The sequence below is a fragment of the Camelus dromedarius genome, chromosome 7 (assembly GCF_036321535.1).
Source record: "Camelus dromedarius isolate mCamDro1 chromosome 7, mCamDro1.pat, whole genome shotgun sequence".
Taxonomy (NCBI): domain Eukaryota; kingdom Metazoa; phylum Chordata; class Mammalia; order Artiodactyla; family Camelidae; genus Camelus; species Camelus dromedarius.
Genome location: NC_087442.1, coordinates 10,717,958 through 10,732,744, shown reverse-complemented (window position 1 = coordinate 10,732,744; position 14,787 = coordinate 10,717,958). Strand labels below are relative to the sequence as shown.

The following is a 14,787-nucleotide window of genomic DNA, read 5'->3' as shown; positions in this document are numbered from 1 at the left end:
TGTCATTTCTCCATGGTATATTCTTGCCTCCTTTGTCGAAGATTAATTGACTGTAGGTGTGTGCATATATTTCCAGGCTCTCTGTTCTGATCCTTTGATCCATCTGTCTGTTTTTGTGCCAATACCACGCTGTTTTGATTACTGAAGATTTGAGGTGTTGTCTAAAATCTGGGAGGGTTATTTCTCAAGCTTTGTTATTTTGCTTCAGTACTGCTTTGGCAATTCTGGGACTTTTGTGATTCTATATAAATTTTAGGATATTTGTTCTATAAATTATGTTTGAACAAATAAATGAATCAGTGAGTGATGTGAAAATGACTCAGTTCAGCAGCAGTTATTACCCTAAGTCCTGCCTGAAATAGCCGTCCACCCTTCCACTCACAGGCCTGCAGCACACAGCCGTCTCTCTCCATGACAGTGCATCCCTGCATTCTAACTTGTGTGTCTGCTTATGTACCCACACTTGCATACACACACATGTGTATATGTATATAAAACATATATACACAGTCACCCACTTGTTAAGCCTATATCATTGCACATTTGTTACTAATCTTCAAAAAACCAAAGATATCCAGTGTACAATTCGTGAGAACTTCCCTGTTCATGTGGGGATAATTCATAAGTACAGACAGTTAACACACAAGGTGATGCTTTGATTAGCAATGTGGGCTGTCTATTAAAATACAGGCAGAAGATAGCACTCAGTTTCTGACTGAGGTCCTCAGGGGACAGTCTGAGAAGGTGGCGGACTCTTCAAAGGAAAACTTGGTCTCAATTATCCACATGGGAGAGTGGTCATGACAGTCAGAGGCATACACAAGAGCTGAAACTACAGGGTCGGGTACTTCTGGGTACTTCCACTCAGCTGGGTGCATGGTTCATATAAAAAGGGGAGTCATAAAAAGGAAGGTTGAAGAGGCAGGTCGGTGCATCCCAGGCTGAGAATGGAGCCTATCCTTGCGACCAGCATGACACCTGGCATACAGTCGACGTTCATTAAATATCTGTGGAATAAACGAAGGGAAAGGAACTTGGACCTCGCTCAGGAAGCAAGTGCAGGGGTTTGCAGGCTGCTAATCCCCCTGCCATGTTTCCATCACCTGCTCTACGGGTTCCACCGCTTGCTCCTCCCAGCCCACCTCCCTATAAATGGCAGCCTGTGCAGGTGGGCACAGGGCGTCCCTGAGGGGGGACCTCATGACATGACATAGGCGATCTCAGAGTGGAGCGTGCTCCAGGGAGGGGCCTCGCTGCTCCCCCACCACCACTAACTCCCTGCCCTTCCCCACTTTAAATGTACTCTGGTTTTGTCTTTTCCCAGCCCCACTCAATCAGACCAGCCTCTGCCACCTGCACTTCCTGCCCCTGCCTAGTGGTTAGGGGAGGAGAGCCAACGGGAGAAGACATTTTTGTATCCTGGTGTAACATTGTGGGGACTATAGCGGGGGGAGGCACAATGATTCAGGTAGAGAAGGTCCTTTTACAAAAAGCCCTGCCTCAGAAAACAGCTCCACCCAGCCCCAAGGACATAGTCTCCCGCTCTGGATGGGAGAGTAGCTGGCAGAGGTCCCTGGAGCTGGTCCCTGATGTGATCTTGCAGGGACATGGACTCAGCAAACAGTTCTGCCTCTCCCTGCTCCACACTCAGAATCAAGGCGTCAAAGTGGGATCATCATTCAGTGCTTTTCATAAAACTTGCCCTTTGACAAAGTACTTGCAGATGGGTTATTTGTTAAGCACTCACAATAACCCTGGGGTAAAGATACTACCCCATTGTTCAGGTGGAGAAACTAAGGCCAGCGAGCTTACAGGTCACATAACCAGCAAGAGGCAGGGTCTAGCCCGGCACACTTCTCAACTCCAACCTCCACCACCAATACCCCTGCAGATTTCACAGCCACTGTATTGTCTCCAAGCCAAGGTGGTTCTCTGCAAATTAGGGATGACCTCAAGCAGGGTCCAGGTGACTGTGTCCAGCTAGTTCTGGAGACAGGTGGGAAGAGAGAAGCCAGAGAGGGGAGGGAAGGTGGCCCTCAGTCTGTGCCAAGGGAGGTGGGAAGGGGGAGGAATTCTTGGCAGCCCCTTCTCACTGTGCTCCTACGCTGAGCAGTACTTCGGAGCAGGGACTCGGCTCACTGTGCTAGGTAAGAGGGTTGCTCCAGGTGGAGGGAGGGGCTGCCCAGCCTGGAAGATCTTCTGAACCCTGATGTTCAGGGAATGGGCGCTGTACCCTCCTTGGCTGCTCTCTGGAAAGGCGAAGTTTGCTTGTGGATCTCCAGGGCTGTGTAAACAGCCAGCAGCTGTACTTTGGGGAGGGTTCCAAGCTGATTGTCCTGGGTAAGGAGGGCAGCTGGTCCTGGAGCTTCCGTGGGGCGGGATGGAGAGAGATGGGCAGCTACCCAACTCCATTTGGGGCTGTGCTCATGGTTGGAGGGACCTGGGCTGATCCAAGGCATCAGGAGAGAATAGGGCCAGGTTTTTGGCCTGGGTTCCAGGGCTGTGAGCACAGATCCTCTGTATTTCGGCGGGGGCACCCGTCTGACCGTGCTAGGTAAGCGGGGTTTCCAGGGACACAGGGAGGAGAGTCGGGCACTCCGGACGCCAACAGGGTGGGGGGCCTGTTTTTGTGCTGCGCCCCGGGGCTGTGAGCCAGAACACTCAGTACTTTGGCGCAGGCACCCGGCTGTCGGTGCTAGGTGAGCAGGGACACCGGGGACGCGGCGGGTTTTTGCGCAGGGCTGGGGGGCCGTGACTCACAGACCCAGTACTTCGGGCCGGGCACGCGGCTCCTGGTGCTAGGTGAGTGCGGGCGGGCGGGCACGGTTTCTGGGGGGAGCCCGGGGGCTGTGCTTCCAGCAGCCGCCCTGACCTTCGGGGCCGGCAGCCGGCTGGCCGTGCCGGGTGAGTGTCCGCGGGCCCGGCAGCCGGCGGCGGGGCGGGATGGAAGGCGGCGGGCGCAGGGCGGCCGGACCCCGCACCCGGTCCCCTCCCTGTGCTGGAGCCCGGCGCTGGGACCCAGGAGAGGGGCGGCTGCGCGCTGCGGGGGGTTTGCGTGCGGGGCTCCTCCTCTGTGGTCCTATGAGCAGCATTTCGGCCCAGGCACCAGGCTCACGGTCTTAGGTAAGATGTGGAAGTCTCTGTGCCTTCCAGCCCAGATCCTTGCGTCCACGGAGAAGGCGGTGGGCTGGAGGTGGGGCGCGCGGCCACTTGTCCATCTGTGGGGTCAACTCTGCAAGGGAGCGGGTACTGGATGTGGTACTCATGTCTGGGAACTTGCACAGAGGGCAGCGGGGATTTGGTCTCTTTTTTCTGAGGTTTTTAGGGGCAGGGTGAGTGGTGGAGAAAGAGAGGATTTATTGGGAGTCTGAGAGCTGCTTGACTGGAGAAAAAGCCTGAGGAGGGCAGTCCTGGGCTGGGGGAAGGGTAGGAGCAGGGAAGCTGCTACCAAGGGGAAAATGAGCTGGAGGAGCAGGAAAAGGTAGGAGTGAGCACAGGATGGTGAGCCCTGGGCAGAGCGGGCTCCTGGGAGGTGTAGATGGAGGTTCCACTGAACAGAGGACAGAAAGGATGACAAACAAGAGTGGAATAGAGAGGTGAAAGAGGGAGAGAAACAAGAACTCCAAGCAAGTGGGGTTTGTTGATTTACTGTTTAGAAGTTTTGATTTAAAATTAGGCTTAAAACCTCTTCCTCTCCTCCTAAGCCCCAGACCTCCGCGGTCCAGGCTGTGTGTACAGCACAGAGAGGCTGGATGCGAACCTGGGCCACTGGGGTGGATTTACTCCCCAGATATACACTCTCTCTTCAGCCTGAAATCTCCCTCCTCACACTAGGTGTTGGAGGTTAAACAGCCTGAGGGGCAGGACATCAGTTAAAGTGCAGATACTTTGCTTGTGAGGTGAGGAAAATTCCCAGCAGCATCTTAGGTCCTAGTGCTGGAAAGGGAACTTAAAGTCACCAGGTGATGAGAGCACTGAGGGGAAGAAACCCGCACTACTGGGTATTTCCCTGGATTATCTGACCACAGCAAGCACTGCGTTTAGTTAGATTATTAAGATGGAGCCAGTGGGGCTCAGCTGGGTGGTTCCCAGAGGAAAAGCCGCGTTCCTGGGATCAGCCAGAGTGAAGAAAAGACAGAGACCTTAGAATCACAAAAACCTGGGTTCCAAGCCCTGGGCCTTTAATGATCTGGAGACCTAGGACAAGTGCCTCTGTGCGCGCCTCAGTTCTCTCTAGTCTGCAGTCTCATCGATAACACCTGCTGCTGTGAGGATTACAAAAGCAGCTCCACGCAGAGGTTCTGGCAAACCTGGATTGCCATAGTCCATCAGCCCCTCCCATGTCCCTCCGCCAGGTGGTCCCTGGGGAGGTAGGTGAGCCCAGTTCAAAGGAGGGGCAGGTTTGGCATGTGGATAATGGAGTGGAGGGCTGGGAATGTGTGAGAGGTGGGCTGGGGACAGGAAAGATAGATTTCATAATTCTGCCTGAGGCTAGTCCAGCCCACATCGGAACACTCACAACAGAAACTCACCAGGGCACACACACTCACATAAGCAAGCCCACCCACACCCCACAGGGACTGACAAATCTGGAGAGAAGACTGACTTTCCCTGACCATGGAGCCCTGTAGTCAGTGCTTCCAGGAGGAAGGAAGGTCCTGCTTCTGTTTGTTTTGCCCATCACATCAGTAAACATCATGGGGACCATCACACAGGGCTCAAAGAGCATCTTTAATTTTTACAGTAAGAGTTGAGCATTTGCTGCGTGCGGAGGTCAGAGGAACACATTCTGTGGTGCCTCTGTAGGGCTGGTAGAATCCCAGAGGCACGGTTGTGGACGGGGGAGTAAAATAACCAGGCTGGGAGGAGAAAGACTGATGGAGCCACTAGTGCAGATAGAAGTTAGGATATTTCCATTTCAGGCACCTTCAGCCTGTAAAGACCTAGGGACAGAATCACAATCAGCAAGGTAGGAATGTGGGGAGCGAGGCTGGCCTGACGGGAGGGAGACGGCCTCAAGATGAAAATGCAAGGGTTTTGTTTAAAAATCATTTAAAATTTCCAAGTAAACCAGCACGTTAAGCCAAGCAAGGGACCAAGGGCCCCTGCCAAGTGTGGGGTCCTGAGTGACTGCACCGGTCACACACCCATGAGCCAGCTCTCAAGTTAAGTCACATCCATAGAACTGTGACATGTCAAGTATAAGAACATTTTCTCCGTTTTCCCAGCTAACTAGAGCTCTTAAGAGTGAGATGACTTTCTTTTAATAGAATTGCTAGGAAAAAAGAAATTAATGGAGAGAGGGCCTGGAAGAAATGAGCCAGCCATACGGGGAGGCTGTAGCAGATGTCGGGGTGGGAACTAGAATGCATTCTCCTGGAGCCCTGCAGGACAGCACAGAGGAGACACTTAGGACAGAAACTTAATCAAGACAACTGGAAGCAGCAGTGGCTCTGATGATCTCAGATGCATATTTAGGAAGCTTGCTGGTAGGGAGAAGTGGAGTAATTAGAAGTAAAGGGGGCAAAGAAGGTTGAAGAGTCCTGAATCTGAAACACGGGGAGACGGCCCTCTGTCCCAGCTGAGGAGACCCAGGGGTACGGCAGGCAGAGGAATGGCTGGGTCCCCTCCTGATGCACCAAAAGGGCAGAAAAAAAAACCCTTTCTCCCGAGGACAGGAGCATGTCCTCACATGAGTGCACAGCAATACGCCACCTGAATTGTCACCTGGAGAAAGTCCCAGCCCCCCAATGAGCCCCTTCTCCCCAACTCCCCTTCACGCCGCAGCCCCTCAGATTCACAAGCAAGTAACCCAGCTGAGGGCTGAGTCCTGACTCCATCCTTTAATCCCCCACCCACTCCAGACACTCAGTGTTGTGACTCTCCCTTCACAAGTAGGAGAAATGATGCAGAGAAATTAAGAGACGGTCTGCAGTCACACTGGTGGGCAAGGTCAGTTCTAAGATTCCAATTCTGTTATTGTGATTCCAACCCAGTGATCTGCGTAAGTAGCTACCACACATCACGGTGAGACGTAGACAGGGGAGCTTTTCTTGTTGGGTAAGAAATCAAAGCAGGCCACTGAAGAGACATACTCAGAACTTTGGGCAGTGCCCTTTGGAATGCCCCCTGGGGGGATGGAGACATGGTAGACAGGCCTGTCACAGGGGGAATGCAAAGGACAGGCAGGCAGAGGGAGGTCAATCACAGAGGAATGGGGAGGTGCCCCCCCAAACAGACAGGACCTACCGCTGATCTGTGATGACCTCCTGCCCTGCCGTCTCATCACACAGACACACACAAACACACACACACACACACACACACACACACACACACACACACGGCCCCTACCAAGCCCAGCTCTCAGAGCAGCCCTGCTCCCAACCCCTGTCCCCTGCAGAGGACCTGAGCCAGGTCAAACCACCCAAGGTGGCTGTGTTCGAGCCATCGGAAGCAGAGATCTCCCGGACCCAGAAGGCCACGCTCGTGTGCCTGGCCACAGGCTTCTACCCCGACCACGTGGAGCTGAGCTGGTGGGTGAACGGGAAGGAGGTCCAGAGCGGGGTCAGCACGGACCCGCAGCCCTACAGGGAGGACCCCAACCTCAGTGACTCCACCTACTGTCTGAGCAGCCGGCTGAGGGTCTCCGCTACCTTCTGGCACAACCCCCGCAACCACTTCCGCTGCCAAGTCCACTTCCACGGGCTCACGGACAAGGACCGGGACCAGTGGAAGGAGGGCTGGCCCATGCCCGTCTCCCAGAACGTCAGTGCCGAGGCCTGGGGCCGAGCAGGTGAGCGGGTCGGGGAGGTTCGGCATGGACTGAGTCAGACTAGAGAAAGGGAGAGATCCAGGTAAAAGCCCAGAAAAACGAGATTCAGGAAAAAGGGATGGGGGTGGGACGACCAGAGGCCACCATGAGGGTGGACAGGGCCCCTCGGGCTAATTCCTCCCCCAGATCCTCAGCCAAGCGCTGTGGGGATGGGTCCCCATCACCAGTGTCCTGCACAGCTCAGGGCCTCAGTGGTGCATCCGCATCCCTGCACTGGTCCCAGTTTTCTAAAATCATAATGGTGATGCCATTGACATTGAGCAGCATGAGAGAGACAGTTCCCAGCCATACCAGGAGGCTGACTGCATCGTATGACTTGCTCCTGTTTGTGGCCTATGAACCTATGACTCTAAAGGCTGTGACTTAAGGCTCAGTCTCTTTAAGGAATGGCATTCCCTACTCATCCATTTCCCTCTCCACTTTTCTCTTTCAGACTGTGGCTTCACCTCAGGTAAGTGGCCCTCTCCGTCTTTGTCTCCATCTCCCATGGTCTTTGATCTGAAACGAGAGAATGCTGATCCCAGGGACCTGGGTGGGCTTGGGGGCAGGTGGAGAAGAGACCAGAGACACCTGCTCACAGGTACCTACCTATTCTCCCTTCCTGCCCACAGTGTCCTATCAGCAAGGGGTCCTGTCTGCCACCCTCCTCTATGAGATCCTTCTGGGGAAGGCCACCCTGTATGCTGTGCTGGTCAGCGCCCTCGTGCTCATGGCCATGGTAAGGGGGAGGGCAGGATACGGCAGATGAGTGAAGCGAGAGGGTGGAACACCCTGCACGGGAACTGAAGGGAATCTCGGATTGACATCCCAGCATCTCAGTGGAATTATAATGGGACTGCCAGTCTGTGGAGAAAGTCCTGGGATTATTACAGAACGTAGCTTTAGAGGATGGGAAAAGTCAACCTGCCCGGCCCAAAATCAGGCCCCAGATTCAGCCTCCTCTGACCCCCTCCTGCTGTTCCATGGCCCCTGCCACCCTGACAGTGTCCTCTCTTCCTCAGGTTAAGAAAAAGGATTCCTGAGACCAGCTCCAAATATGCACCCTGAGTTGTTCTTTATCCTCGCGCTGGATTCTCTTTCACATGTATCCAGTCAGTGTTCTTAGAGTTTCTCTCTCTCCACTCCTTATCTCCTTCCTGCAGGGATGTTGTCCCGTCTCTCAGCCTCCCTGCAAAGTGAGCTCAACACAGAATTTGAAATAGACTAAACCAATAAAAGTGTCCCGGCAGGCCTGGCTGTGTCTCAGCAGTGTCAGTGGGGTTTGCTGATCTACCTTCTGATTTGGGGAACGTGACTAACCCTCCTCCCTGGCCAATACTACTTCCTTCTTTCCTCCTGATGGAGGATGGTCTTCCATCTTCTCTTATTTCAGAATTTTGGGCATAAGATTTAGTTCTACTCTGCACGTCTAGTTTAGAATTCTAAAGAAGGCACAGAGTTGAAAATACTGAAATGTGAAACCTGGGGATTTCACGGAGGCAAGGACATGAGGTCAGGTCCTGGCGAGGAATGGAGAAAGGGAGCAGGGGCCAGTGGGGGCTGGGGTGCCACACTCGAGTAGCCCTGCCAACGGGCTCCTTTACTTGATGGGATGGAGACCAGGCCACCACAGGTAGCATGCTGCATGCAGCCACGTGGGCAAAGACAGTCTTCTTACTGGGGTAACTGCTACCTGCAGGTTACGATCACTGTAGTGGAACACTGCACCCGGGGAGAGGAGGAATGCAGTCAGGGCACAGAAGACAGACCAGTGACAGAGGCCCTGGGGTAAGTTAGTTGAGGCCAAATGTCAGGGGTGAGACAGGAGTTCTGAAATCTGGCAGAGGTTGGGTCAGATAGAGTTCTTACTATAGCCTGCTTTGTTCCAGGCTTCGGGCTGGGCTCTGGCACACGTGTTGTCCCAGCCAATCCCCACAATGACTCCAGGAGCAGATACTTTTCTCTCTACTTTATAGAGGAAGAAACCACAGATCATAGATCAAAAGACCAGTAGGTTATGAAATTACATAGGCACATTCTTCTGAAGATGGTGATTCGGGAAGCTTTTCCCAATGGTAACCAAGAGGGTGTGATGGCTCACAAAGTCGCTGGGTGACCCTAGAATAGCAGCTCCCAAACTCTGGGGCAGGACCTGCAGCAGCAGACTGAGGACGCCCTGATTCCTGAGTGTATTTGTTCCCTCGCACTGCTGTATCACAGAACCACACTTGATGGCTTAAAACAATAGAAATGTATTCTCTCACCTTTCTGGGGGCCAAAGCCACAATCAAGGTCTTGGCAGGGCCACGGTTCCTTCCAAAGCTCCAGGGGAGACTCCTTCTTTGCTTCTCCCAGTGTCTGATGGCTCCTGGCTTCCTTGGCTCGTGGCAGCATCACCTTAACCTTTAGCCTCTGCCTTCAGGTCTCCTTCCCCGTGTCTCTTTGTGTAAATTTCCATCTCCTTTCTCTTATCAAGACACAAGTCATTGGATTTAGGACACGCCCTAAATTCAGGATTTCATCCCAAGATTCCTTTCTTTTTTTTTTAACTTTTTTTATTGTTATAGTCATTTTACAATGTTATGTCAAATTCCATTGTAGAGAACAATTTTTCAGATATACATGAACATACATATATTCATTGTCACATTTTTTTTGCTGTGAGCTACCACAAGATCTTGTATGTTTCCCTGTGCTATACAGTATAATCTTGTTTATCTCTTCTGCATATGCCTGACAGTATCTACAAATTTTGAACTCCAAGTCTGCCCCTTCCCACCCCACTCCCCCTTGGCAACTACAAGTTTGTATTCTATGTCTATGAGTCTGTTTCTGTTTTGTATTTATGTTGTTGTTTTTTTTTATTTTTAGATTCCACATATGAGCGATTTCATATGGTATTTTTCTTTCTCTTTCTGGCTTCACTTAGAATGACATTCTCCAGGGACACCCATGTTGCTGCAAATGGCGTTATGTTGTCATTTTTATGGCTGAATAGTGTTCCATTGTATAAATATACCACATCTTCTTATCCAGTCATCTGTTGATGGACATTTAGGCTGTGTGCTCAACAGTAAAAAACTCAAAATCTTCCCACTAAAATCTGGGACAAGACATCCCGGGATTCTTAACAAATTACATCTGTAAAAATCTTATTTCCAAATTGCATCACATTCTGAGGTGAGCATGAATTTCAGGGACACTATACATCCCACTACACTGTGAATCCAGGAACTGGAGATGAGGAGTTCTCTGGACCCAATTCACACAGGCCAGGAAATAACATGGTCCAGGATGGTGAGGAGCCTGGGAAACTCATCACACGCCTGTAACTTCCCATCAGTCTTAAGTATCTGTAGATTTCTCAAAACACAGACAGTTTTTTTATTTGCTGTTGCTATTGTTTATTTGTCTTGGTAATGGCTTTAAAAGTCCCAAAACAAAGGAGATAGAGTTTAGACTCTGGACCAGCACGCACAGAAGCAATGCCTCCTGTTCTTTAGACGTGTGTGGTGATTCCTAAGGTTGGGACAAGGAGATGAGCAGCCAAAGGGACAAATAAATGCCTCAGGAGAACAGGGTGTCACGTGGGCCAGGAGTGGGTCGGAGCAGGGGGTGTTGGAGGCAGGAGTTTGTGCAAGTGGAGCTGTGAGGAGAAAACTAAACAGATGTAGGGCAAAGATGGGGTGGAGGCGGGGAGAAGAGGGTCTGAGGGCTTGGGGGCTCTCATTTTTGGGGTGCTAAAAGCAGAGCCACTGGCAGGTGGGTTGATGTGGGAGGAGTTGTTGGTGGGCGCCTGGGGGTTGTCAAGGTGGGGAACAAAGGAACAAACATCCTCTGGCAGATGGATGACTCGGTGCATGTCCCTCTCACTCGTAAAAACGTTATTATCAGAGATAGGGACACTCCATTTGGTCCCCCACCTGACATCTTCGCTGACCTAGGAAGGGCCTCTCTTCCACATCTTTACAGCATTTGCTTTCTTTCTTTCAGATAACACTGCCCCCAACTTTCAACTCACAAGCACTAGGAATTTAGTTGCTTTTGCCTCTTCCTCTTTCTCTAGAATCTAAATAGATCCTTCTGGACTGATTCTGGCCATCCCATCCATTCTTCCTCAGGTGAAACTGAGCAAAGATGGGTTAGATAGAGGGCAATCATACTGTTCATTGTTTGAATGGGGATACTATTGAGGGTGAAAGATAAGATACTGGGACAAGAAGAGTAAACCAGGATTGTCCTGACAAACCAGGACACATGGCCACTCCAGTTAAAGGTGCTCAGAGGGAGTTTCTGAGACCAGAGCCATTCACGGAATGGGAAGCACTAAAGCGATTCCTCACTGGCCTGGGCCTGTTGACCTATCCCAATCACAAGGCTAATCTAAGATTCATCCCATTAAGGAAATCTGTGGGCAGAATGTAGCCTAGGGGCAAACTCCGCAAGCAACAAACAGTGCAAGGGGCAAAGCATGCTTACTGACTGAAGAGACGTAGAAGCCAGGCATCTCTAAAAGGATGCTGTGGTCCCCCAAGTTCTCGCCATTCCAAGGGGCACAGCTGGATTCATGAGTAGCTCTCCAGGAGAGGAACCTCAACCCTGTGACCTTTAGAGTCTTATTTGGAAATTAGGAGGGGAAAGGAAGCATTCAGGTGGTCATGTTGGGTGAAGTCCTAGTGAGAGAATGGGACTCCTGTGGGGAAGGGCTGCTCCAGTCACTGTCACTTGCCTGGAAGAAGAATGTTTCAATGATCATCAATATCCATTAAAGACTTGCAAACTTTCCTACTGCACAGCTCGTGGCCAGGCTACGTAAGGTTGGGTGATGGAGATGAGGGTGGGCAGCAGAGAATGTTGAGACCATCCGAGAGACAAAGACTTTTCCTCTCTTAACTAAGTGATTATGAAAGAGCAAGGGAACGAACAATGGGGCGGGGGGATGGATTTTAGAATAAGAGAGGTTGGCATTAGAGCAATGGCTCTTGATAGATACTATCTCCATTTCCTGCTCTGAGTGATTTCCCTGTTTTTCTTCTTTCCCAATGACCCAGAGAAGGGCATTAACTTGGTTGACATCAGCCCCTAACAGTGTGTGTGACACACAGTCCCCTATAGGAGATGCTGTGTGAGGCTGATCTGCTTAAGGATGGGTGTAGGAATGAAGGATTGGTACTTGAGATCGCTCTTGAAGCTATACGTGTACAACAAAAAGATGCTCACACCTAGATGTATCTCGTATAGGGATGTTAGGAGAAGCTGGTGTAGATCAAGGAGTGGCTGAAGACTCCAGATCAGTTCTTAGCATTGCCACTGACCTGTGGCCAATTCTGTCATCTGCAATCCCGCTGACCTCTTCTTAAACTCTCATCACCAAGTTCCCTTTTTCTGTGTCCGTGGGAATTACTCTATGGCCATCTAAGAAGACTCACAGTACAGAAGGCCACCAAGCCTGGACAACAATTGTTAACTCTAGTTCATTGTCGTCACTGATGGGAGACTCCCACAGGTGATCTCCAGGCCTTGAGACCCCATAATGTGAGACGTCACCCATCCCATCCTGGCCCCAAACAAAAAAGCATTTCGGGCCTCGGTCTAGGGTTGGATATCCTCCCCTCCCGTCCTGAGGACTTTCTGCCCTTTCTCTGTGTCTGTGGATCTGAAACCACTGGGCTCATAGCACCCGTGCCACTCTGCCTCTGCTGGGGATTTGCTGTGACGTGCTTGGCTGCGCCCTGAATCACCTCCCTCCAACAGATGACGTAGTCTCTGCTCACCACATCCTCCCCTTTGGTCCCAGCTGCATGTCTTTCTCCTCCATTGCCATCCATCGTTACGCCTGGACTCCTAGGAGGGCTTCTTGGAGGACATGGTGTCCCAGAGATGAGTGGATGGATCAGTAGTACTTCCGTAAAAAAAAAAAAAAAAGAGCTGAAAACAAGCCAACAACTGTGACTATTTCCATAGAAGTTTCATCTCACTTATCTCTGCTGTAACTCATCTCAACTGTCCTCACTCAGTATGAGGGGTGGTCTTGACAGGCAGACTGCATCCCAGGGCTTCCGTGGACCCAGTCCCCTACTGCATTCTGACCAGATTCTCTGAAATAAGGAAGTGGGTTTTAAAATAGTGACTTGATGGTGATCCTGCATGACCCCTCCTGGCCAAGTTCAAGGCCACTCCAGCAGTTACAACTCAGCTGCCTGTACCCTCACTCCCACAGTGGGATTTGACCTTGACTGGATCTTGGAAACCTAGACACTCTAGGTGGTAAGGCAGCATAATTTGCAAAATCTTGAATTCCCCCATAACTAGGGTCTGTCCTGAGACAAGAGTAAACTCTTGACTTGTCTGGGTAGGCCATTTCATCCCTGGACAGCACTGTGAAGAATCTTGTCCTCTTTCGATATCCATAAATCACATCCTAGTGCCCCACATTGGTCCTAATTCTACTCCTGAGAGCCAGTCTTAAGACAGTTAATGTGCCCACCTCCAGCCCAGGGTCCACAAATCTATGAGAGATAGATTGTTCTACAAGCAGAACCTTTAAAAGCTCAACTTTGCAGAATAGAAAAAGCATGCCATAGATAGATGAGAACATTATGGTAACAAAGAACATGGACTTAAAGGCAAAGAGATCTGTTTCAAGCCTTAGATCGACCCTTCTCGCCTAAGGGACCTTGGGCAAGTGACCGCCTCTGACACCCTGCTTTCCTTGCTGAAAAACAGCCTCAGTCACAACCTCGACTTCATAGTGGTTTCATCTTATTTAACCCACACAACATATAAAGCTGTTATCATAGCGTCAGGAGATATCAGCTGCTCTAATAATCATTATTATTCACCTACAGATTTGTTTTCAGGCTAAACATTTCTGGTTCTCTCAACTGCTGTCTCACGTAGCACTGTTCTGAGCACTTCCTGCTCTCCACAGCCCAGCCACTCTCTTCTGAACATTTGTGTCAGTTTTTACCTTGCTACTTTTCTAAAAGTGTGCTGTTCAGAATAGGACAGGGCACCGGGTGGGTTCTGACCTGGAAGAGGGAGCTTTGGCCCCTGTTCTCAGCACCTTCTACACTGGTCTCATGAGGACAACTTTCCAGTGTCTGCACCCACATCACCCCATTGACTCATTGAGGTCACTTTTGACTCAAACCCTGGGTCTTTTTCATATGCATCGCTTGGGAGCCAAGAAGTCCTCTTCCTGTGTTCATACAGTTGGTTTTCTCTCTTTTCTGGGGCGTAGGGTAGGTGTTGGGGAGTACTTGTTTAATTTTATCATGGCTCTTCAGCTCATCTCTCCAACTCTCTAGATTCTGCAGAATTCTAATTCTGGGGTTCTTCCTAGTTACCCCTCCATCCTCTGCCACCTCAGATCTGATCCTTGTGACTTGTTTATTCTTATACAAGTGGTTCATACAATTCATAGCAAAATCGCAACTCAACCTACAGCCCACGTTGCCCTCAGCTTTGCCTGAGATTCCAGGAGCTGCTAAAACACAGAGAATTGGCTTCTGGTCCTCCTCTATCCACAGCTGCATAGCCCTGGGCAACTCACTTTTCTTCTCTGGTGCTATATCCTCTTCTGTGAAGTGAAGGGACTGGGTAAAGTGGTGTCTAAGGAATGGTCAGTCTCTGCTCTTCTGATTCAGTAATTCAAATCCTGCAGGCCCCAAATCACCATGAGGAAGGTAACTCGGGAAATCTAAACTCTTTCCAGATGCAAACAATTCACCCCTGTGGTGTAGCCTCAAAGGCTGTCTATGGTGTAAGGGGGATGGTGCTGAGCCCAAATCCTACAGTTAACAAGAGGCATCTGGAGCCCTGGCACCTGGAAAGAGGTCCAGGGCCTTGAATGAGGAGAAGAAAATAGTGTTTAAAGGAGCGTGGCCTTGACTCAAAGGCCAAGAAGTAAAGAGAAGCAGGTTGCAGTCTTTTAGAAGACAATTAGGAAAGAGATGGGGGTGTCTGAGCCC

General features: G+C 50.7%; 1 gene segment (V, D, J or C); it reads left to right on the top strand.

The window, feature by feature from the left end:
• The first annotated feature begins 1,459 nt into the window (after positions 1–1,459).
• LOC105097341 (T cell receptor beta constant 1-like) lies at positions 1,460–8,066 on the top strand. The segment is given in 7 exon segments: positions 1,460–1,666; positions 2,283–2,340; positions 2,740–2,904; positions 6,404–6,796; positions 7,269–7,286; positions 7,447–7,553; positions 7,837–8,066. Coding segments are annotated over 7 exon segments (969 nt in total).
• The last annotated feature ends 6,721 nt before the right edge of the window (positions 8,067–14,787 follow it).